General features: G+C 40.9%; 1 protein-coding gene across 3 annotated transcripts in view; it reads right to left on the reverse strand.

Annotated features, from left to right (window-relative positions):
- Nell2 (neural EGFL like 2) overlaps positions 1-23,184 on the reverse strand; it is a 343,938-nt gene that overhangs the window by 16,056 nt on the left and 304,698 nt on the right. For all 3 annotated transcript variants that reach the window (XM_006974326.4, XM_015993199.3, XM_076556663.1), the window contains exon 17: positions 3,513-3,653. In XM_006974326.4, the coding sequence (XP_006974388.1) occupies positions 3,513-3,653 (141 nt within the window). The remainder of the gene's footprint in view (positions 1-3,512; positions 3,654-23,184) is intronic.

Here is a 23,184-nt window from a genome sequence, read left to right on the forward strand (position 1 = left end):
GAGCTCGCAAAGGCACACACGATTGACATAACTATAGCCTGAAAAGGAGCGAAACAGTACAGCTATGTATTCATGTCTTCAAGCATGAATCCCACACTTCGGAGTAGTCACAAATACGCCACTGTGGCTTCTCCAATCTGAAATGCCTTTATTTTTCAGCAAGAGAAAAATGGCTCCTTTCCTGATATAACCATACTCTTAAAACGGAATCTTTCTAAATACTAATATTACAATTCAGCAAATCACTCCAACTGCAGGAAATGGGCAGCTGGATAGACTTCTGGTCTAGTTCTTACACCACACTGATCGGTTCTTTTCAAGTACTCCTCCAGTGAGCGCTGCCTTCTGAGAGAATAGTACACTCTTCTAATAAATGTTACACATTTTATTGGTAGATAATAGTAGAATAAGCTTCCAGAATAACGTTTTCAAAATAAAACTTTCTGTGTTTGTGGGATTGCCTTGAAAGAGTTTCTGTGGATCTGAGAGAATCTTCTATTTTGTTGTCTTGTATTTATCATGCTTTAGTTTAATGTGTAATTGTCTTTTGACTCTCTGAAATTAAGACAGTACCAGTTATTTTTATTTGAACACCGTGTCTGTTTAATATATGAAATATTTTCTATATTATCTCATGCTCATGTTTAATTCTAATGTGGATTATACACCTAGCATATTTCACTTTTAAAAGTTTTCCATCTCTCATCTGTGAAGCTGTTTCTTTTTCTGCTGCTGGGATAAAATACCATGGCAAAAGCCGCTCCAAGGTGGAAGGGTTTAGGTGGGCATATGATGGTCCACTGTGGCAGGGAACTCACACCCACAGGAGCTCGAGGGAGTTGGGTGCATTGCATCTCCACAGTCAAGAAGCAGAGAGCAATGAATGCAGTGTATAGCTCACTTTCTTTCTTTGTTCATAAAGTCCAGGATCCAAGTCCATGAGACTGGTGCTACCCACAGCACATAGTTCTTTCTACCTCAGTTAACTTAATCGAGATAGCCCTCCACAGGCATGTTCAGAGGCCCCTGGTCCCGGCCCGGTAATTCTTGATTATATCAAGTTGACAACACTACACTCAGGCTACCTACCTACCAAATTCCATTTCAATCATTTTCGTGAGGCAAATCAATATATCATCTCTCATGTGCCCAACATTGTTCCAGGCCTGGAGATCTAGCAGCTGACAAGCAAACCAAACTTATGAGCTCACATGCTAAGGTATAGTCAGCAAACAAAGGAGCATATAATAAGACTCTGGGAGAATTTATTATTTCTCTGAAGGAAAGTGGAACAAATAATGAGTGTCTGAAGTCGAAGGCTATTTCATTTGGAAAGTCCAGGAGAAACATTTGCAAGGATATTTTATGTTTTAAGCCTAGTGGTGAAGTTGGGAGGGGCATTTCATGCAAAGAGAAGAGCTCATGCAAAGGAATCCATCTACTGTGTTTTTTTAAATGGCAAGAAAGCCAAGCATGCACACTATGTAGGCCCTTATCTAACATGGGCAGGGGCTGGGTTTTACTCTGAGAGAAATGCAAAATGTGTAAACTCCAGAAATGTAAACAGAAGGGAATAGACCTCAGGGAGACAGGAGCAGAAGAGGAGAGGCTAGTCTGAAGACTGCAGTAACAGCCCAGGTAAGAGAGATCTTAGACCACTGTGGTAACTGCAGAGCAGATAGGGTATCAGATTTGATCTATTTTGAAAGAATACATTTAAAAACCTGATACAATGAACTTAGAAATGAGTTTATGTGCTAGATGTCAGATGTGAAGGAAAGAAAGAAAAGATGACATTAAGATAATGGCCTGGACACCTCCCTTAGGGACCTGTAACGCTCGCAGTAAAACAAGAGCTCACATGTAGTCCATCAGATCTGAGATGCCATAAGACATGCCAGTTGATGTACCTCAAAGGTCAAGAGATGTGTGTATCTGAGGCTAGGGAAGAGGCCCAGTGAGGGACATGCACACGGTGTTGCCTTGGTCATGGTGTCTTCAAAGCCATAGAAAAGTAACTAAGTCAAGGTTCCACTTAGAACAAGTGGTCACATATTTGTGAAACAGTAGAGGAACACTGTTTCTTCCTGTTCAAATGAACAGAAGCAAGCAATGACAGCAGCTACAGTGAATCATAGGTTATCCATCAGGATCAGTGGAAACTATGGGGAGAGGGGCTACAGTGAAACACAGGTTATCATCAGGATCAGTGGAAACTATGGAAAGAGGAGTTACAAGGAGGATGGATCTTTTGTGTTAATCTTCATCCTGCTTGTTAAGTCCAAAGTGGGCCCAAAACAATGCCACTGCTTCTGACAATGTCCTAAATGACAGTCTGGGCTCACCGCAGGCTGGACCCTCACTGGGTAAACAGAAAGATCACTACCCAAACTCAGCATTCCTCAGAAGCCTTGAGAAGTAGACTTTCTGTTTGTCAGGAAAAGCCAATACTTCTCTTACCCACGCCCTACAGCCAACTACCTTTGGCAGTGGAACATCTTGGTCCCTACAAACTCAAACAAGCACACAACAGATCAAGTCCCCATGACTAGTTTCCAGGCTGTCCAAGCTCCCACAACATAACCCCTGGCTATTCTGACTTACATGCTCCCTCCCACCTCAACATGCACCCCATAAAACTGGCAAAGCTTTCCCCACATTTTTGTACCAAGGATGGCAGACATTTTAATACCCCTTCATACCTAGGAGTCAAGTACCTCTGCTAGGTTCTTGAGAGATTACACGTGAATCCTAGACCCATTGTCTCGCATGTGATTGGCCTACGAAGGTTTTAATGCAAGTGAAGAAACAGGAGTTCTTGAATTTTGCTTTGGTTTTTCTTCCTGTGCCTTGAATTCTGATGGCAAACTCCATGTTGCCATTTTCCCGGCACTAAAACCACCTCTCAGTAGATGGACTATAGCAGAGCTGTTTGCCAGTCCACTGAGAATGACTCAAGACTGATGGCTAATTGCCGAATGTAATCGGATTGAATTTTCCAGCCCTAGAAGCGCACTCATGTCTTAGAACAGAGCCCATATCTCCGATGTCCACCATTCAACATTCACCCTTACTCTTCCAGGCAATCCTGCTGCTGTACGGCCCAGCCCAGTACACATGGCATATCACCCGTGGCTGCCTCGTTCTCATGTTTTATCCAGCCCTGGCTCCCCACTTTCCTGTCCACCTCATCTAATTTTTCTACCTGCTTTGGGGCCAGGATTTTGAATGCTTCCATTTTTAAAAGTTTATGTGCTAAAATGGGCTTTTCATTTTAAAACATCTTCAACCCTGGCTAGTATTGAAAGGGGATGTTTCGGGTCACATGTTTGATAGAGAATATAGTAACATAATTATGAGGCAAAATTAATTATTAACACACTTGCAATCACTGTGGACAAATAGCAAAAATACCAGAGATGTGGGGGTTAACGCTACGTCTATTGTTTACACCTTGATTTGTGTTCTCCGGGTTGAAGGAGTTTGAGCCTCTACGTTTTTCTTTTACTGACCTTCGCACGACTCTCCCCCTGGTGCAAACATCCCGTTGTCGTGGTAGCCGTCTCTGCACTCGCAGTGGTACCATCCGGGCAGGTTAACGCAGCTGGCACGACTGTCGCACTGCACGAAGCCATCGGAGCACTCGTCGATGTCTGTTTGACAAAGGAAAAGGAAGCACGATTTCACACAGTTGCTTCATCCTTTTAAAGAAACTAGAACCTTCTGCTGGGAGGCTGCTATTATTCTTAATGCCGGCAAACCTTGAAACTGAGAAAGTATAAAATCGATATAGTCACTTGGTAGTCAAAAGCTGTGCATAAAGAAGGTGGTGGTATTTATTAGAAACCAGAGGAACATCGAGAAGACGTCTTCTCTGTGACAAATGGTTCTACCGTGAAGGGGAAACCGTCTGTTGTGATGGAGGTCTGTGGTTTTCACTAAATATTCCCAGCTCAGACTGACACACTCTAGGATGGCAGACTTCCAGTCCCTTTAGGTTAAGCATGGGCATGTGACTCTCTTCAGTCACCTGGGGGGGGTGTGTGTCGGGGCTGGGGTGGGGTGGTGATATAAAGCACTTTCAGGCAGAGCCTTTAGGGTGCTGTGTGTGACTCACATGTACCCTTTTCCAGCCACATCACAACTAGCCATTTCCAGAGGCTCCCAAGACCAATCTAAGTTTGTGACGGAGGAGGCCGGAGTTCATGCCACACTGCCTGGTATGAGCAGATAATATGAGCAAGAAAATAATGTTTGTTTCTTGAAGACACTGGAACTTCAGGGTTTTATTATTATTGTTACTGCTATCAGTATAAGCTATCCTGACTAAATACACAATTCATCTTCAATTGATATGACAACAGTATTCATGCATGTGTTTTAAAAAATCTATGGCATTTGTGCGCTTATATTACCTCAAACCCTCCCCCGACACACGCAAAATAGATGCATATCATGCTGTATGAACAGTATCTTGAACACATGAAAATATTGATGCCAAAGTAAGTTATGGGATTTAACGAAGGTCAGGATAGTTCACAATTGCCTGGTATTCCTACGTGTGTTCCTTCAGACAAGGAGAACTACGCAGAAATTGGTAAAAATGTAGCTTGGGTCTCAGATTTCTATGAGAAGTCTATTATCATTCCCAAATGCTGTGAGCCCTTTTCTATGAAGGCTGAGGAATGATAGAACAATCCCACAATACTCTGGTCTCCTCCCTTGCATGTAGGGGGAGAAAAGTGGTCCCTGTGGTTGGCTCACAAAATACTTTTATTTCCTCACTACCTCCTGACTTTCTGGGTCCACTGACCTGCCTGAGATCCAGCAGAATGACCTGATCTAATAGCTCCACCTTGGTGTGGCTTCCAAAAATGTCCACACGTACCTACTTCTTGCATCTTGATAGTCTCATGTCATAATGGAAGATTCTACCTGCAGAGGCAGGCAGTCTCCCTAGGCTCCTGGCAGCATGTGATCAGGCACAGGGGTGTTCTCTGAGGAAGGATGGCTAAGGGGTCTCCCTTCCTCTCAGTAGACTCTGATTGGCAGAATGTACCCCTATCTCAGACTCATTAATGCCAAACTCACCGATGCATATGTTAGTTTTAATACTTTGGTTTTTGGCAGTGAGACTCAAACCCAGGGCCTTTAGCACCCCAGGCAAGTGCTCTGCCATTAGGCCACACCCTCAGCTTTTCCTTTCTGTTTAGATTCCTCTTTTCTGGCGCTCATTTGAAATTTATTTATTTATTTGGCCCATGCCTTGTAGCCCAGACTGGCTGGGACTATGTGATATAGTCTGGGCTGGCCTGGAACTCCTGATCTCCCTGCCTTTGCCTGCTGAGCGCTGGGGGTCAGCAGGACAGTACCATGCCTAAGTCTGCTGCTTAAGTTTGGAAGGGCTAAAGTGGGGAATACGTGCATAAATAGCTTTTAACAACCAGAGAATTAAGCCCTAACTCATTTGCTACTTGGTAAGAGTTCCTTTAGTGAAACTAAATGTAAAATTTCCTCTCAGATTAATGAGGTAATAGGCCAACAGTAGATATTTCATACCATTTTAATATTTTAGCATTGTTTCGGAAATAGAGCATGTTTATTTAGGCAGTCGGTTTATCCAACAATCAGTTACTGCCGCCAATAATTCCTACCAGCAAAATAAAGGTTGATGGCCAAATCAGCTCAGTATTGCCTTCCTGCCATGCATCCACCTAGGCCTGCAGGTTCTAGAAAAAACCTCTTTGTAATTCAGGGCTCCCCCAGCTGAGGAACTTCGGATTACAAAGGAGTCTGCGTGCTGCACTTACTCCAGCGTTAACTGGCCTTTTCTTCGCACAGAACTGATGTGGAAAATTATGCCGTTTTTTAAGTGTACAGGGGAAGAAAACAGGTTGATAGTGAAACTTTACAAACTGAGCTCTTAGAAATGGTCATTGTCCAAAATTGTGGATAAAATGGAGCTTCTGTGACTGCGGCACACTGGCAACTCCCTACACAGTCTTCATTGTCCTGCCTTCCTGACTCACCTGAGTGTAAGAACTGCTCGCCCCATGAGATGGGTGTTCATTTCTAGATGGCTTCCTCTCATCGCCCCTTTTCCAGTCACCAAGCCTACTCCTGCGTGCGGCCTCCCCACTTCCCTTTCTTTACATCACAGCACCTACAGCACGTTGCCTGCATCTGCAAGCACACTCTGAGTCTTTGACATTTGATGGAAATGCTATTGATTACATTTCTCCCCACTCTGAATACCGAAGAAACCAACATAGGCTGCTATAGTATATTGTCACACACAGTTTGAGCATTATTTTCTTGTTAAATCATTATTATATAGCTCTGTAGAGAATTATATATAAACTTAAAACCCATTCATTAATTTAATTTAATATCAATTACTTACTTAATACCTGTTATATGCCAACGACTAAGTACTGGAGCAAAAAAAAATGGATATACAAGACCTGTGTGACTTCTGCCCTTACTGAGCTATCATCCATGAAAATTACATTTTAGAAAATCAAATTTATGAAAATTTGAATTTACAGCCACATAGAGCACAGTTTCCCAGAATGTGATATATCTGTCGCCATCAACGTGGTTTATGAGTAGCCGTACACAAATACTTCATTTTAATGGCTACACACTTATTTTCTCAATTATTTCCATTTACAGCAAGGGATAATCATAAAAACAGAAGTGAAACAGAATTTAAGTCTAAAAAAATGAGAGGAATTAAGGAAGCAGCCTCAGGTAAATATTGATATATATGTTACAGGAACATAAAAATAGGAAGGTTGAAAGCATCAATACTGAGCAGAAAGCACTCACTCACATTTCAAGGGGATTTGCATAATAATTTCTTATGTAATGAAGTACCCTGCTTCATCTAAAATGATGTGGCTCAATTTATAAACTCTATATGCTATGGCTCACTATTACATGCTTGCCACCATTTGGAATATGGAGGAAAACTAGCTATACAACACATATAACTTCATTTTATATTTTTATTACACTGCTTATAAAATAATAGGCACTTGTTATGTACAGTATAATGAAATAGTTATTCATTAGGGAATAGTGAAATGTATCCAATTATCAAATGCCTGTAGATGCTAAATGTTCCCATAGTTGTCATTTTGTGGTGAGAAATGTTACTCTCTCAGCATTTTCAAGAATACAAAAATATTGTCAGTAATTTGAGTACCACACTGTAATGTCAAGGCACAATAACAGGCATTCGCCCTTTTTAATGGATGAATGGTTTTTTCATTGTGCAAATGTGCATGCATGCCTTTTATCTATTCATCCTTGGATGAATTTTTATGTTATTATTTTTGATGCTATATGCAACAAACAGGGGGTTCTAGGTGCCTTTTCTACCTATGAGTTTAGTTTCCTATAGATACACCTGCAAGTTCAGTTCATAAATCACGTGGATCTGCTTTGAACTTCCTGAGGAAGCTACATCCTTTTTTGCACAGTGGCAGTAGTGCAGTCATACCAATGGTGTGGAAGAGCTGCCTTTCTCCCATACCTTCCTGAACACCCTCCACCTTTTGTCTCTGACTCCAGCCATCCCAGCAGGAGCGATAAGATATCTCAGTGTCATCTTGATATCTACTTTCCATCCAGGGCCACCACGGTTGATTCAGTGCCCGGAGGAACCCAGAGTCACTGAAGCCTGTGTGGTGCTAATCACATGTGAAGCCTTAAGCTGGTGAGGTCTGGCTGCTACCGTGACTGTTTCAGAAATCACAGCTGCTGCACTCAGCTGGTGGTAATGAAGGCCAGAGACCCAGCCTGGTAATCGAGCATCCTGTCGGTATCCACCTGGATTTAGGGATGATGGGAATGTCCCTAATGCTGTTTTCTGCTGTCGTGGCCTTAGTGAGTGACCAAGGCCAAGTTCTGTGATCATTTCCCCGTTTTCCTCAATAGTCTGCCTCTCTATTACTGCGGGTAATGTACAAACAGTCCTTCCTACCCTTTTCAGTGTGGTGTTCTCACACCGGTACCAGGTACAGTAGTTGTCATTGGTTTTTGTTGATCTTCTAAAGGTATTTTGCACACCAAAAACTGTTTAGATTGATGTGTTTCTGCACAGGAGAAGACAATCATGGGACAGTCCCATTCTGCCACCTTGTGTGACTTCTCATCACCATACTAGTTTTTATTTGTGGATTACAGTCAATAAAAAAATGAAAGTGTGCTTGCATTTCCAAAGCATGCACTTTATACAGAAGGTATATTCATTATTAAATTAAGGTCAAATACTTGAAATAAGTACAGCTTCACCTACAAACTAATTGATAGCATGCATATCTTTAGGTGCTCAATAATGTTTTAGTAAAGGACCTGAAATGTGAGTCATGACTTATGAATTTAGTATGTTTGTCTACAAACAAATGAAGACATGTGCATAAGTTATGGCATAAAGTATTCCTTGTTAGAATATATACTGTGTTTTATATATTGAAAGAAAGAAAATTTCAGATAATTCACTTTTGCTGGCCTCAGTTAAATTAAAACCTAATTTTACATTATATTATCCAGTTGAGTGAAATATACAGTAAACAGCAAATCTTAGAAGACAAAAAGTGTTATTTGAAGAACTACCCAATTTGCTGGGGCAGTAGCTGAGTTGGCATGAAGCTTCATGGAGTGCATGAAGCCCTTGAAGTCCAGAGCTGCATAAACCAGGAATGGTGGCACACATTTGTGATTGGAGCACACAGGGTTGAGATACAGGGGCGTCAAAGGTTCAGGGTCATCCTTATCTACATAGTGAGTTTGAGGCCAGCCTGGGTATGAGACCCTATCTCATTTAAAGAGAAAAAAAAACAATTTTAAACCAACTGCAACCTGAATTATTAAGAATGTTAGTGAGTTGCATAAACTCATTAGAAACATTCACACTCCAGGAGTTGAAATCAGCTTAGATAATAAAAATGGGAGGTGAGGCTGAAGATATATTTTCCAGAAAAGCGCAGACATATTAATACAGTTATTAAGATTAAACCAACAAGAGAAAAATTACAAGCATCATATGGCAGCAACTTGTTCTTTCCTCTTCAGGTTTCTGGTTAAGACTGGACTTTCTGCAATGCCTCTGATCACTGGTTCCAGCAGCATCCAGCTGAAAATGGGTTATGTCCCTGCCACTCAAGGGGTCCTTTCAGAAAGTGACAAATGTGTTCATTACAAAATTCAAGGTTATTATAGAACTGGGCATTTGGGTGACACACACTCTCTTCACTGTATATGACAGCAGATATTCTGCTATAACACCAAACTATGAGGAAAATTGTGTTGATATTTAGGAGTGTCTGTACCTAAATAAACCCTGGTTTATATTTTACTACTCCCCGCCCCCGACCCCTTTAAAACATTTTTTGAGAATTTCAGACATGAATACTATACTTACATAATTTCCACTCCACTCTCTCCCAACTCCAATTCCTAAAATATGTATGTATGTTTCACAAATCAGCATCTCATCCCTATGCAGGGCCATACAAATCTGTATTTTCCTATTTTAGTATATGGGCTGCCCACACAGTCACCAACCCTCCTCCCTTCAAACTAAGAGAAGAATGATGAGCTGATACTCTTGTATTTTACACACAAAAACCAGAAAGGAAATTTCAACTGTATTTGGTTCTATTTTTAGTGTCGGGGTCAAAGCCAAATAACAACAGTATTGTCTTTCATGGAAGAAAAATATGACATCATTTCTCATAAAGTAGTACTTGTTCTATTTATATCACAATCTTGTGCCCGGGCAATTAAATTATATTGATAAACAGCAGGCAATTAAGGATCCTCAAAACAATTAATCAAGTCCTGATTACTCACATGGGGCAATTTGCTTTCTTGATGATCTGCTGTTTTTAAAACCACAAGGTCATTTCTCACTGTCCTTTGCTGAATTTCTGGGAGTCTGTTTCCAACATGTAGGTGAGAGTCAATGGAATAGTGTATAAAGTTTTATATGTGAAGACTGGTTCTCACATATTTTTTTTGAAATTTTTTTATGAAAACACATAAATAGATTTTAGACACATAAATAGATGTTAGACAGCATACAATCCTCTGTGTAAGTTGGAGAACATTGTAGATTTATAGACAATTGTTTTCATTATGTTGTGGTTCATAAGTATTAATGAGTGGTATTAAAATGCCAGATACAATTTCTTCAGCACATTATTTATTCCTCATGACCACAATCAAGTGAAGTATTCTTTATACTTGTGTTGTACACAAGAGAGTAATGAAAACAAGTATGCTATCCAAGGCCATTTCACAGACCACAGACCCTTGCCCCTCCTAGAATACTAATCCTTAAGACATTGGTCAAGAAGAAAAAAACCTATAAATTGGAATATATATTTTAATTGCTTTCATTTTTTGAAATTATTACACACACACACACACACACACACACACACACACACACACACACATCACTCCCCTGCTGTGGATATCACTCTGTAGAAATAAACACTGATTGGCCAGTAGCCAGACAGAAAGTATAGGTGGGACCAACAGAGAGGAGATTTGAGGGAACAGGAAGGCAGAGGGGGAGACTGCTGGAGCCGCCACCAGGACAAGGAAGATGTAAGGTACCAATAAGCCATGTGCCACGTGGCAAAGTATAGATTAATAGAAATGGGCTAAATATAAGAGTAAGAGCTAGACCATGATAGGCCTAAGCTAATGGCCAAGCAGTTTAAAAAACAAAAGCATCTGCATGTTTATTGTATAAGTGGGCTAAGGGACTGCCGGGGCTTGGTGGGACTCGGAGAGAAAACTCCAGCTTCACTCCCCCTCTCCCTTTCCTCCCTCCAAACTCTCCCTCACACCCCTCCTTTCACTCTTTCAAATTCGTGGCCTTTTTTATTAATTGTTGTTATGCACATATATGCATATACACATATATTCCTAAATATATTTTAAAAACCTGCTCGATCTGTTACTCATGTCTTCAGGGCTGACCATTTGGTACTGGATAATCAGTCAGTGTGCTCCACTCCAGGGAAGACTATTCCTCTGATATTCAGCATTCCTTAGTTGCCTGTAGTTCTTTGTGTATGGTTGAGGTTTCTTGCCCTGCTCCTGTCACCTGCCAGTATGGCATGTCTATTGTCGTCCTTGTTCACATCATGTTTAGGCAGCCATGTTGGAATGACTTTATGGATGTAGTTTCTGACATTCCTGGGAGACACAAATCTCACAGCAAAACTCCCTGAACTTCTGGCTCTTAACACTCTTTCCTACCCTCTTTAGTAATGTTCCCTGAGCCCTAGGTGAGAGAGTGTTTTATAGATACATTCAGTGGGACTGAGCTCCACAACTCTCCATTTGGATTATTGATGGTTTTTCTGTAGTGGTCTCAACCTTCTGCAAAGAGAAGTTTCCTTAATGAAGCCTGAGGACTACACTTATCTGTGGATATAAGGACAAATACTGAGAATATATTAGAGATTATGTTGGTTTAGTACAATGGTAGTTGAAGGTCTCCTCTAAGATCCATGGCTTCATTAGCCTTGAGCAGTCGGCTGGGGTTCCAGTAGCAGGCACAGTTTCCTCTTGTTGAACAGGTCTTCAGTCCAATTAGAGAGCTGCTGGTTCCTACCAAGGTACGCATGCCACCACCGCACTCTTGCTTTATCTTGTCATGCTGGTCACTGCTGTTTTTCATAGGGGTCAAGTATGGGTGGGAATTGTTGATTATTTCCCTCCTTTGGAAGCTTGCACAGCACCTTCTGGTACCATGAAAACTAGTTCTCAGGGAAAAGGCAGAAGCTCAAAGCACTCTGGGCCTTGAGTCTCAAGTGCATGTACTGGGACTGAATTCTGTCTCTTTAGCTTGTGAGCTCTGAAACTTCGTTTTATGCAATTAAGTCCCCTCTGAGTCACTGGGTTTCGGGTAATATGTTCTTACCCCCACAGCTAGCTGTTACCATGTAAGACCTCACACAAGGACTAGCTGCTCATGATAGGTGTTTGATAGAATACCCTTCCCCTAAGACTGGATGCAGTATCACTTCCTTGGGTTGTTTTCATTATTTAAGAACATGAATATTTTAATTAGGGGAAATAGAGGCAACAGAACGAGAGAAGCACAACTCTAATGACTCTCTCCAGTGAGTGTATAAGCTCTGCTTACACTATCAGTATTGGTGTCAGGTTAACCAAGTTCTCACTCCTGATACTTGGGAAATACCACAGAAGAAGACCTGGACAACGACCTTTTTTTCTTGTTTTACACTTTTAGCCCATTGTCTTCTTGTTGATTTTCTCCTAGGGACTTAGTATATTATCCCTGTTGCATGATATGCTCTGTCCTCTTCTTGTCCCCTCACCTGGATTGTTAACTGGTGTGCTTGTGTTTTATATCAAAATCAACATCTTTGAGGGTCTTCATGGACACCATAGGCTGTTGTTTGTAATCTTTTGTCTTATTTTTCCTGAACTTAGTCCTTCTAGCATCTTTTGCAGGGCTTATTTTTGGCTTTTTTTTATTTGTTTGTTTGTTTGCTTATTTGTTTTTATGAGGTGAAGGACCTAGTCTTGCACAGACATTACACTGACTTAATTTATACAACTTAAATTCTGACGAACATACTTATGCCTTTCTGTTTCTAAAAATAACTTTTGTATTTACACTTAATTTTAAAAATCGGTTTAAGAACTTCTCAGTAACAATGCAAAATAAACAAGCAAGCGGGGAACCTTGCATTGACTCAATATACTGATTATTGAAAAATTGACAATATACATGATGGAGTTTTAAAATGTGTGTGTATACTTTCTTTTTCTCTAATATTTTATTAGTATCTGGATATATGTCTTATGCATATTTGACTTGGATTTATTTTTCAACAATTTAGTTTTTGCCTTTATTAGTGAAAAACATGACTTCATTGAAGTAAAATTTGCATAGAAATCAGCAGAAACTTCATGAGTGTTGAAATGCACCACTGGCATAGTCAAGCTCATAGATGTCCTCCTACTTAACATTCTTTCCTATCATAATAGCTTGAAAATAAGGTCTTTAAATATTAGCATTTGTCTCTGAATAAGTTCCATATGGGCAGAAACCATGTCTTGATTTTTTTTTTTCTCTAGCCCAGCACCAAGCAAAGAACTGGACAGAGGCTTAGGGACAGACAAGCATTTGTGAAAGAACACATGAATGGTCTGCTTGTAATATCCATGACTATGTGATGCCCACCTGTGCCACACTTGACCCATGTAAATTCAAAAGGAAGCCATGGTAGAACAGTCCATAGGGCAATGCCCCTTTAAGGGAAATGACAAGATGGTGATGGTACTGTTGCATCCTAATTTTCACATTTGTCAAGAATTAGTTATATTATCAGATCCAAATTGTGTTCATACTATGTTAATTTTATGTGTGTATTATATATGCATGTATTTTAAAAGTACATCAGAACTTAAAATAATAAAAACAAAAAGTTGAACACATTTTTTAAATCTCTTGTTCTTTCTTCTTATCCTTATAAATGCTGTGTTAAAGGGAGAAAGGACAATATAAAAATGCAAACACAAAGATGAAAGGTAACACAATGCAGAAAGAAATGCTTTGTTGTTGTTGGAAACAAAATACAGACGAAGTGATCGGGCAGAACAGAAGAGGCAAGAGGCTGGAATGGTGTGTGACAGCAGGATGTTCCAAATGATGGTTTAGCAGCCTGCTCTGAGGCTGAGTTAGCATGAAGAGCAGAGATAGGGCACGCAGCTAAGTGTAGATGGGTGAAATCAAAGAACACTGATTACCTGAGGGTGGTGGCACATGCTTACAGGACTTGTGAAGGCTAAGACACGAGGACCATAAGTTTGGGGTCAGCCTAGGCTACAAAGGGAGCCCTGGTTCTCAAAGAGAAAAAAGGACAACATCTACTATTGAATAATCAACCTACTCACCTCCTGCTGCCTTGGGCAAAGCGCTAAAAGAAAGCAATCACTCTCAAAGACAGAATGGATAGTTTCTTGTAAAGAAAATAAATACACCCTGGAATGCGACACCACTGCAGCTTGTGTAGAGACTGTTGTCGTTTGGCAAAAGTTCACGGTGGCATTGCAGTGTTCAAGGGGCTAATAATGTAGAGAGTTGTTCCCTTTTAGCATTCCAAAGCTGGCTCTCCTGTTCAAACCCCAAATTAGCAATTCTGTCCATCTACTCTTACACATCTGTGTGAGATCAAGGAGCAATCAACATTTGATAAAACCTGCAGAATGTAAGGGAGCAGTCAAAACTATCAGAAATCTGGTATGGAAAGAGATGATTCACAAAGCATCACCAACATCTCTACATTATCATCTACCAGATAAGGACAAAGTACTAGAAAAATAGAGATGCTTCTGAGAATAGGGACTGTTTCTTAAAAATTAAATAATAGTAACAAAATGTTTAAATGTAATATAAGGCCTGAGAGGTGAAGCAAAAGTATATAGAAAATAGATGAAAAAAATCCAGCAGAGAAAAAGCAAAGAACACACAGGGCGAGCTTCTGATTACACAGAGATTCACACTGAGAGCTGTAATCTGTATCGGATGGTCGCCTGTATGACAGACAGCATTTTGTGCAATTTGTCCATGTTTCCTCAGTGTGGACTGCGTTCTAGGAGGGAGGGAGTGCTCTTCCACCCCTATTCCAAAGAAGGAACTTAGACAGGGGAGTTGAAGTCATTCTTCCCAAGGCTATTGGGAGGCAAGGCTGAAATTTGAACTGCTCACCCTGGATGCACATCTGCTCCAACAGGAGGAGTCCTCACAGAACTCACAGATGGCAAGTTTCACAGCAATAAGAATAAAATCTAGCCGGGCGGTGGTGGCGCACGCCTTTAATCCCAGCAACTCGGGAGGCAGAGCCAGGTGGATCTTTGTGAGTTCAAGGCCAGCCTGGTCTCCAAAGTGAGTTCCAGGAAAGGCGCAAAGCTACATAGAGAAACCCTGTCTCAAAAAAAAAAAAAAAAAAGAATAAAATCTAAATCTATTATCTGCAAGAAGAAAAAGAATAGACTACATGTGAGACAAAAAGATAAGAATTGTTCTTATCCGGCTTGTCACCCGCAGGGCTCTAGGGCTTGCAGTAGAATTCTACAGTAAGCACAGAAGTCAAACAGCTGGGAATGCAGAACAGATATAACCCCTTGACTGACCAATACCCGTGCACTGTTTTAAAAGCATCTCACCGACTGTGACCTGCTAGCAATCTCACTATTGAAAGGACTTGTTTCACTGTGCATGTTTTGTTTGTTTTTACTAACTGAACACTGTAGTAGCCTTGTCTTGGACATGGCTGTCACTGTCATTTGTTCCCTACAGCTCAGATGGTCATAATCAAAGTGCAGGCACACTACACGATTTTATAAAATTACTTATAGGCTATTTGTGCAGGGTATACGAGACAATCAAGGTCCCCCAAAGAACATGTATACAAAGCATTTGCTAGTCTACATTGGTGAGAAGGCTGCTCTTAACCAGAGGACGAACAGATAGCCTTAATTCCCATGCTTGCCAGAACCACATTCTGATAGCACAGATTCAGTGGAGCAGTTGATCTACTTCAAGATTCCTTCCAGGAGAGGAAATGAGCTCATTTTCTCTAACCATCAACAGGAACAAGAGGGCCAGAGCATTTTGTGCAATAACACGCCATAAGCTTTCTAATTATTAATATAGTGGTGCAAAGGCATTATGCATTTAATGTGTTCACTCAGGGAAATGAGCATTGACTGTCACGCTAAGAACGGCATGATGACAGCCCAGATCGCTATTCTGTATTTATTTGCAAACTGGCTGACAAATCTGTATCCTAAGAAACGCTGCTGGAGGGAAATGGGCTCACAGCAAACAGAGAAATGAAATGCTGCAGTCTCCATACATCTGAATAAGATGTCCAAGGGAGTTTCAGAGGAGGTCCTAGCCATGAAACCACTGATAAATGGCTTCTGTTGGCTTTGAGAAGGTGTCATATACCTGACAGACTGTCTACTTCTAGACCACTTTATTATAATAACCACTTCCAGCTATGCTGAAACACCATTAACTTGATACAGGGTTTTCGGCAGCAAACAAAACATTTCATCCCCTCCACACCGACAACTGAAGGGAAAACACCAAGGAAAAAGTCACTGTGCAAAGCACCAGCTCAGCAGTCACAGTCAAGTGCATGTGCCTATAGGTGTCTTACAGGCAGTGTTACTCTTGAATGCTACTTTCAAAGCTCTTAACCAGACAGAGTGTGGGTGACTGACTGATGGCGTCAATGTGGGGTCGCTTAATCACATGACTAATTTTGTGTTCACTTTAACATCCTATTTCTTCAGATCAATCGGATAGTTGTGCAACCCAGTTTCTTTGCTAAGACAACCCAAATGCTAGATGGAAGGGCTTCCAGCCCTTAGTGTTTGATCTTACAGACCCAGCTAATTCTGTATTTGGCTAATGTATCTTTAAAAAAAATGAAACCCTTTGGTTCACATTTTCAGGGTTATCTGATACAATAAAAGGAAGAGGGAGGTGGCTGACAGTTGCTTAGATGTTAACTGCTGGGGATTTTTATCTGCCTTTTGCATCAAATTTACAGATATCATTTATACACATTTTTATTTATAAACAGTTTATATATTTATATATAATGTATACAGATATATTTATAATATAATATATTATGTATTTACATTTTTATACACACCCTTATTTATTTTCAGTTTTATATTCTGACAGAAGATAATATATAGAAGGACCCAAAATAAAAACAGCCTCCATATAAACAGATTATCACAATGTGACAGTGTGACGTGGCAGAAGTTGTCCCTGTGGACTCTGTCATGTTCAGAGGTAGGTGTTGACATTGCAGACAGTCATGGTAGACATTGTTCTCCTTCTGCGCACTGAATGTAGGGTGAAGCATTTGAAAATCTGATGTTATCCAGACTATCTTCCTGGCTCTGTATTAAGCTACTAACACATAGGAAATGACCAAAATGCAAAACTATGATATGATACATGTATCAAGAAGAACGCCATATATGTCCTTAAAGTGGTAATTTTGAAAATTCCAAATGACATGAAAACATTCTTGAAATAATTATCTTGCAAAGTAGGATCAAAATGATGAACAGAATATTATTCTAGTGTGTAAATCAGTATTTTACTCATGAATAAGCAATCTGTCCAATCAGTGCCATTACGTTTAATTATCTTATTTTGTATATTTTTCTTCATTTTATCAATTTTCTAAAATTAAAGACATATTGCTTTTATAATTGAAAACATTTACAAAAAATGTTAGAATTCAAGAATAAAGTTGGAGTGATTGGAAGAGCAGGTTCTGCGTTGCCTTGCACGATTCTCCAGCAGACAGCCATGGCTGCCTCTTCACATGCACCATAGACCCTAAGCTAAGAGCTGAAGCTCCTCTCTGTTCCCTGCACAGGATGCTCCCCCTTAGGGACAGTGCAATCCCTTCTCTCCAATGCATCTCAGGGCTCTTCCCAGGTCCTCCTATCCAGTATGTCATCTCAGGTTCTCTGGACTCCAGCTCTGCTGTGCTCTATGGAGCTACCAGTGTACCGAGTGCCTGCTGCTCCCACAGAGGCTGCACATGAAGCTTTAGAAGGTTTGGATCCTGTGCCACTCAGCTCTGAGTTCCTCTGCTTCAGGGACATAAGCTTGTGCAAAGCAGCGTCCACGTCATTTGCACTCTGATGAACTCTCCCTCAACCCGCAAGAGACCTGTGAGTTCCTGTGTGGAAACTCCATTGCAAATGAAAGGCCTTAACAAAAGACATTCATTTAAGTAACGGTCTTTCTTCTTAGTAAGCGACTCTGCGTGGATTTAAAAATATGATAGCAGTGTTGAACTTTTAACCGTGGGCAGGCAGTAGACAAGCATAAAATAAGAAGGGCCTTTGGACTTTAAACATCCAAGAGAAAATTCCAGAGAGACAGGCTTGAAAAATTAAGCTACTGAATACAATGTACACTGACCCTATCAAGTTATTTTTACTTAGCCAGCACTCTGTTTCAGAACTATATTAACACTTAACTGATTTTCCATTTCAATCTAGGACTTGAAAGATAAGTAATTGTTACATTTGCCCTCTGGTGTGACTGAGACGGTTTCAGACGCCAAGCATAAAGGAAGTGATGGGATGTAAGTTAAGCCTCCATGTTTCTAATTTCCCATGGAAGATGAACACAAATCGAGAACTATTTGGTGAGATCCCCACACCCAGTTCTGTGCTCTCCTTACTCTGTGGTGGGGACTTCGGTCAGTCCTTCCTCTCTAGTCCCTGGGGATGAAAGAAACTCGCCATTGGAAGAGCGAACTCTGCTGCAGGCGGGGGATCACTGATGTCCTCCAAGTTTTCACTCTCACAGTTAACCTCTCAAACAACGAAGAAAACGGAGTCCTGGTACCCATGAGCAGTCCTATATTCTTGTGAGGAAACTGTACCACAACCAACTGTGGCAGCCATTGCTTGCTAACAGTTCACAGAAATCTCTTTCTCCTTCACTGGGATATGGCTAAACTCCCTTGGGCAGCGGATATGAGTGACCCAGGGTTTTCAGAAGCAGGTTTGCTGTCTGTACCTATTCTTTTCCCATTCTGCTGGCTGGATACATAAGTCACAAGGAGCCTGGTTGGGAGGGGTCAGCAAACATTGAAGGTATGGGATTCCACGGATTTCCTTCAGCCAGTTACTTTTTTCTGAATGGTTGTCTTGAACGTTCTCTATACTCAAATTAACAACATTTTCAGAATTTTGTAGAAAATTTCAATCACAAGTCCCTTTGCAATGAAGATTATTATTATGAAATGTTATAAGCGAGTGTGACGTTTTCTGGTTTTAGGGGGAACAAATTATACTAGTAGTTATTACTGTTATGCCAGATCTCCTTATATTATATATAGCTATACACAAGAAAGTGACTGATAGGTGACTTTTCACGCACTGTAAGACTACCTGAATATATGAAAATGAACAGGCGTGTGTGCACACTTTCTGAAAGAACCATCCCCAGCCCACACATGGGTAACAGTGCCCTTGATCTCTCTTTCTCTCATGACTTAAAGTTATTGCTGTGACTTTTAAGTTTTATTTTGCCATAGGTCAAAAATCCCTACTGGGCCATAAAATGTGACCTATAATTTGGGAGCCTCATCTCTGAGATTTTATTTGATCAGCTTCTATTATCTGCTCTATTTATCTCCCCATTTCAATTGGGCCAGGGAGAATTGCTTAAAGGTGAACATTTCCTATAAATGAGTTTCTTCACCTCAATCTCCCAGGTTGATTCATGACCTAATATAACCTTTGACCCCAAGAAGGCAGGTTTCTTAGAGGCTAACTGCTGGTTTTATACTGCTATCTGACTTTATAACCACAGCCAGGAACCCCTGTCAAATATAACCCCCAAACTTCTACCTCACTAAGTATTGAAAATTCATTTCTTCCTTAAACTAAAAAGCTCAAAAAAGAACCGCTTTGACAACAATTTCCTCAAATAAGTAAAATGTAATGATTAAAATCGCTATAGACGATGAATGCTCATAATAAGCATATCTTGTAAAGTAACTTATAAAGTGAGACCATGGAGGGCAGCGAAGGAGACAGTGTGGGATTAGAGACCTTAGGAGCTTCAGATGGAAGACAGGGCTGAATTCTCTAAGTATGCTGTTCTATGAGTGCATGCATGTGTGCTTGTGTGCGCACACACACACACACTTTCTTCTGAAATCTAATACCCAGCATCTTCGTTAACTTACATGTGAAGCGAAAATGGCTTAACTAGCCACACAGCAAGAAGTATGAAGAGGGCAAAGGAGAGCAGACCGCTCGGTAGGCGAATCACGAGCACTGAGACATGAGTTTGGGTCCCCAGCACCCACAGAAAAAGCTGGTCGTGGTGTGTGCTCCTGTCACCCTCGGCTGTGGCTGGGGCAGCGCAGGAAGGTGACCCCCTGAAGCTCATAGGCTAGCCAGCCTAGCCAAAGCAAAAAGCATTAGGTTCAGTGAGAGATGCTGTCTCACAGAAAGATGGGGAGTAATTGGGGAAAATCATCTCATGTCAGACTCTCATCTCCACAGGCACGTGCACACATGTATATGTGCACCTGCCATGGTAAATATGTATACCATAGACGTTCACACATATGTATACTCACACACAAGAAGCACTAACAAGAGATGGCTGACCTTGGACAGTAAGTGCCATTTTGTTCAGACACCCTGCTGCACACCTTTTCTACATGGCCTAATAATAAAGACCCTAGTCAGAGTAAGTGAAATATAAAATAAGAAAACAGTAAAGTACATACTGTGTGTACATATATGTATGTATGTATACATGTGTATGTCTTTAGATACAACTCCAAGGAATGCATGTAATAGACTGTGGTAATTAATATTGACTGCCAACTTGACAGGAGCGAGAAGAGCCCTGGGAAGACAAATCTCTGGGCATGTCTGCGAGGGATTGTCTAGGTTGGGCTACAGGAAGTGAGAAGTGAGAAGACCCATGCTAAACGTACATGGCACCATTTTGTGGGCTGGGGTCCAGGACTGAAAAAGGAGAGAGCATGCTGAGTTCCGGCATTCATCACTCCTGGCTTCCTGACTGTGGATGCAGCGTGACCAAGTCACCTGTGGCCCCTGCTGCCATGTTTTGCAAGCCATGATGGATCATATCCCCTTGATGAAACCTTCCTCTCTCACATTGTTCCTTGTTAGGCATTTTGTCACCGCCCTGAGAAAATGAACTAACATATACATCATTAGAAAACAAATGAGCGGTCCACTAGAGGAAAGCTGGAGGAAGAGTGGAAAACTTTCCTTTGGGGATGGTTTTATACACACAACATGTGAAACCTTTCTGAGTTGATACTTTATGACAACTTACTTAATGTCAATTTTAGATCAGGAGAGCTTTTAAACATAGTCAATAAAAGAGTAGTACGTATTCTTGGTTTGAGGCATGTATTTCATTCAGTGGTTGTTTTCTGATTATTTTACTGAGGCATGATATTAAAAACCAAACAATATCCAGGTACTATAGCTAACAAATCACCCTCCAAATAGGAGACAAAATTGTCCCTTGGTTATAAAAACAGAGGGGAACAAAGGAAGAAATGTATGAGGCCAGACCCTGTGAGTTTAGGAACGTGAGTACAGTAGTGGGGAGCTACTTTCCAGGGCCAAAGAATAGTAGCCATGCATTAAGAAAGACACATTTTGGAAGAATACAGGTTAGAGATGAGGAACCTATGTGTTGGAGGGAGGGAGAGAGCTATAGCCCCCTATGATGACTGAACTCCCAGGGCAGTCTTAAGATAGAACCTACCCAAATCTGCTCAAAGTCATGATAAGCTGATGGGCTCTGTGGCTGTCATGTCAGAAGCAGCTGAGGTGGTGGGTAGCAAGCTGCTCAAAACTCTGGAAATCAGTGAACCTTAGCTGTGGACTGATTAGGGCAGAGTTTTATGAGGGCTGAAGGTCAGACCCAGTACAAGGTGGGTCTGTTTTCATGGTCTCCTACACTGGTTACTCTGTGTCTCCTAGCATGACTTAATTGCTTTAGAAATACTTTGGTATGTTTCTACCAACGCTCTCTTCTAGCTCAGGCTTCTCAAAGGGAGGACATTACTTGTGAGTCTTTGATCTTTTATATTGTTGGTAACAAAAAAAATTGAGCAAATGTACAACAATGAGTTAGGAATGGGCCTTCCTATTGTTCATTAGCTGGGTTTCCCAGATGTCAGGATCATACATTTCAAGACAGCACTACAGACAGAATCACCTCAGAGAAGAGTGGACATTGGAATCCAAGATTAAATGGCAGTAACTGTGAAGTTACATTAACTCTCAGACTCACTTTGTTAAATGCTGAAGGGTTCAGTGTGACAGGAGGCCCAGGAATGGGAACCCAATCCCCATTCCGAAAGCTCATTGGCCTTGCCTGCTGTGTGATGTGATTCCATAGCAGTGGTTCTCAACCTGCAGGTCATGACCCCTCAGGGATTGCATATTAGATACCCTGCATGTGAGATATTTACATTATGATTTATAACAGTAGCAAAATTAATTATGAAGTAGCAATGAAATAATTTTGTGGTTGGGGATCATCATAACATGAGGATCTGTATTAAAGGGTCACAACATTAGGAAGGTTGAGAACCACTGTTCAGTAGAACTGGGTTCCTGACACAGGATCTAAGCAGTAGATAAATTCATCAGCAGATCTGCCTGAAGACTGGTAACCGTATATTTATTTGTCTTTCAGCACCTGATTCCTTCAGTTTGGGAATCAGCTTCTTTTTGGGCCCAATTAAAGGCATTAACTCAACTGAGATCCAACACACCAGAAGCTAATTCAGAGGACGTGCACACTAACAAAGCACTAAAAATAAGATTTGCAAAGGTCATAATAGTCCTTACAGAAGTGTGGACAAAACCAGAATGGCGACATGGGCCCAGTGACATTTAGTCTGACTGAAGAAACAATAGAAACAATTTAAGTGGGAATGCTTAGCACAGACATGGGCAAGAACAGTGACAGAAGGGGAGTGATTCGGGGTAGCAGCTTGCTATAGTTTGGATAGTGACTGGCCTCCAAAGGATCACGTGTTGAAGACCTGGATCCTAGCCTTGCTGCTGGTGGCAGTGATAGGACCTATGGGAGGCAGATCCTCTGGGAAGAAAGCTGCATTACTTTCAGCACGTTCTCCAAAGGAATATGGGGATACTTTGGCCCAAATAAAACAAAATCCCATGAAAATAGGAGGTTGTGTTGGGAAAAAGAAAGGGATCAGCAGGATTGGTAGTGGGATAAGAGGGTAATATGGAGTGAGCATGAGCAAAATACACTATCTACATGAATAATATGTCATAATGAAACCCATTATTGTTGATAATTAGTCTATGCTATAAAAATAAGTTTTATCTAAAGAAAGGAGAAGGGCATGCTGGTATTTTTTTAAAAGCAAAGCAAGAATTCCAGGAATTTTAAGTAAGAAAACTTCAGATTATTTATAGGCTGAAGAAATTGGACTGGTAATAAGAGAAAGACTGATGGTGTGAAACACAAGATGGATAATTGATTAAACTTTAATACCATTTCACTATTTCTGGCTGCATGAA

Source organism: Peromyscus maniculatus, chromosome 20, assembly GCF_049852395.1.
Source record: "Peromyscus maniculatus bairdii isolate BWxNUB_F1_BW_parent chromosome 20, HU_Pman_BW_mat_3.1, whole genome shotgun sequence".
In the NCBI taxonomy this organism is placed as follows: Eukaryota; Metazoa; Chordata; class Mammalia; order Rodentia; family Cricetidae; genus Peromyscus; species Peromyscus maniculatus.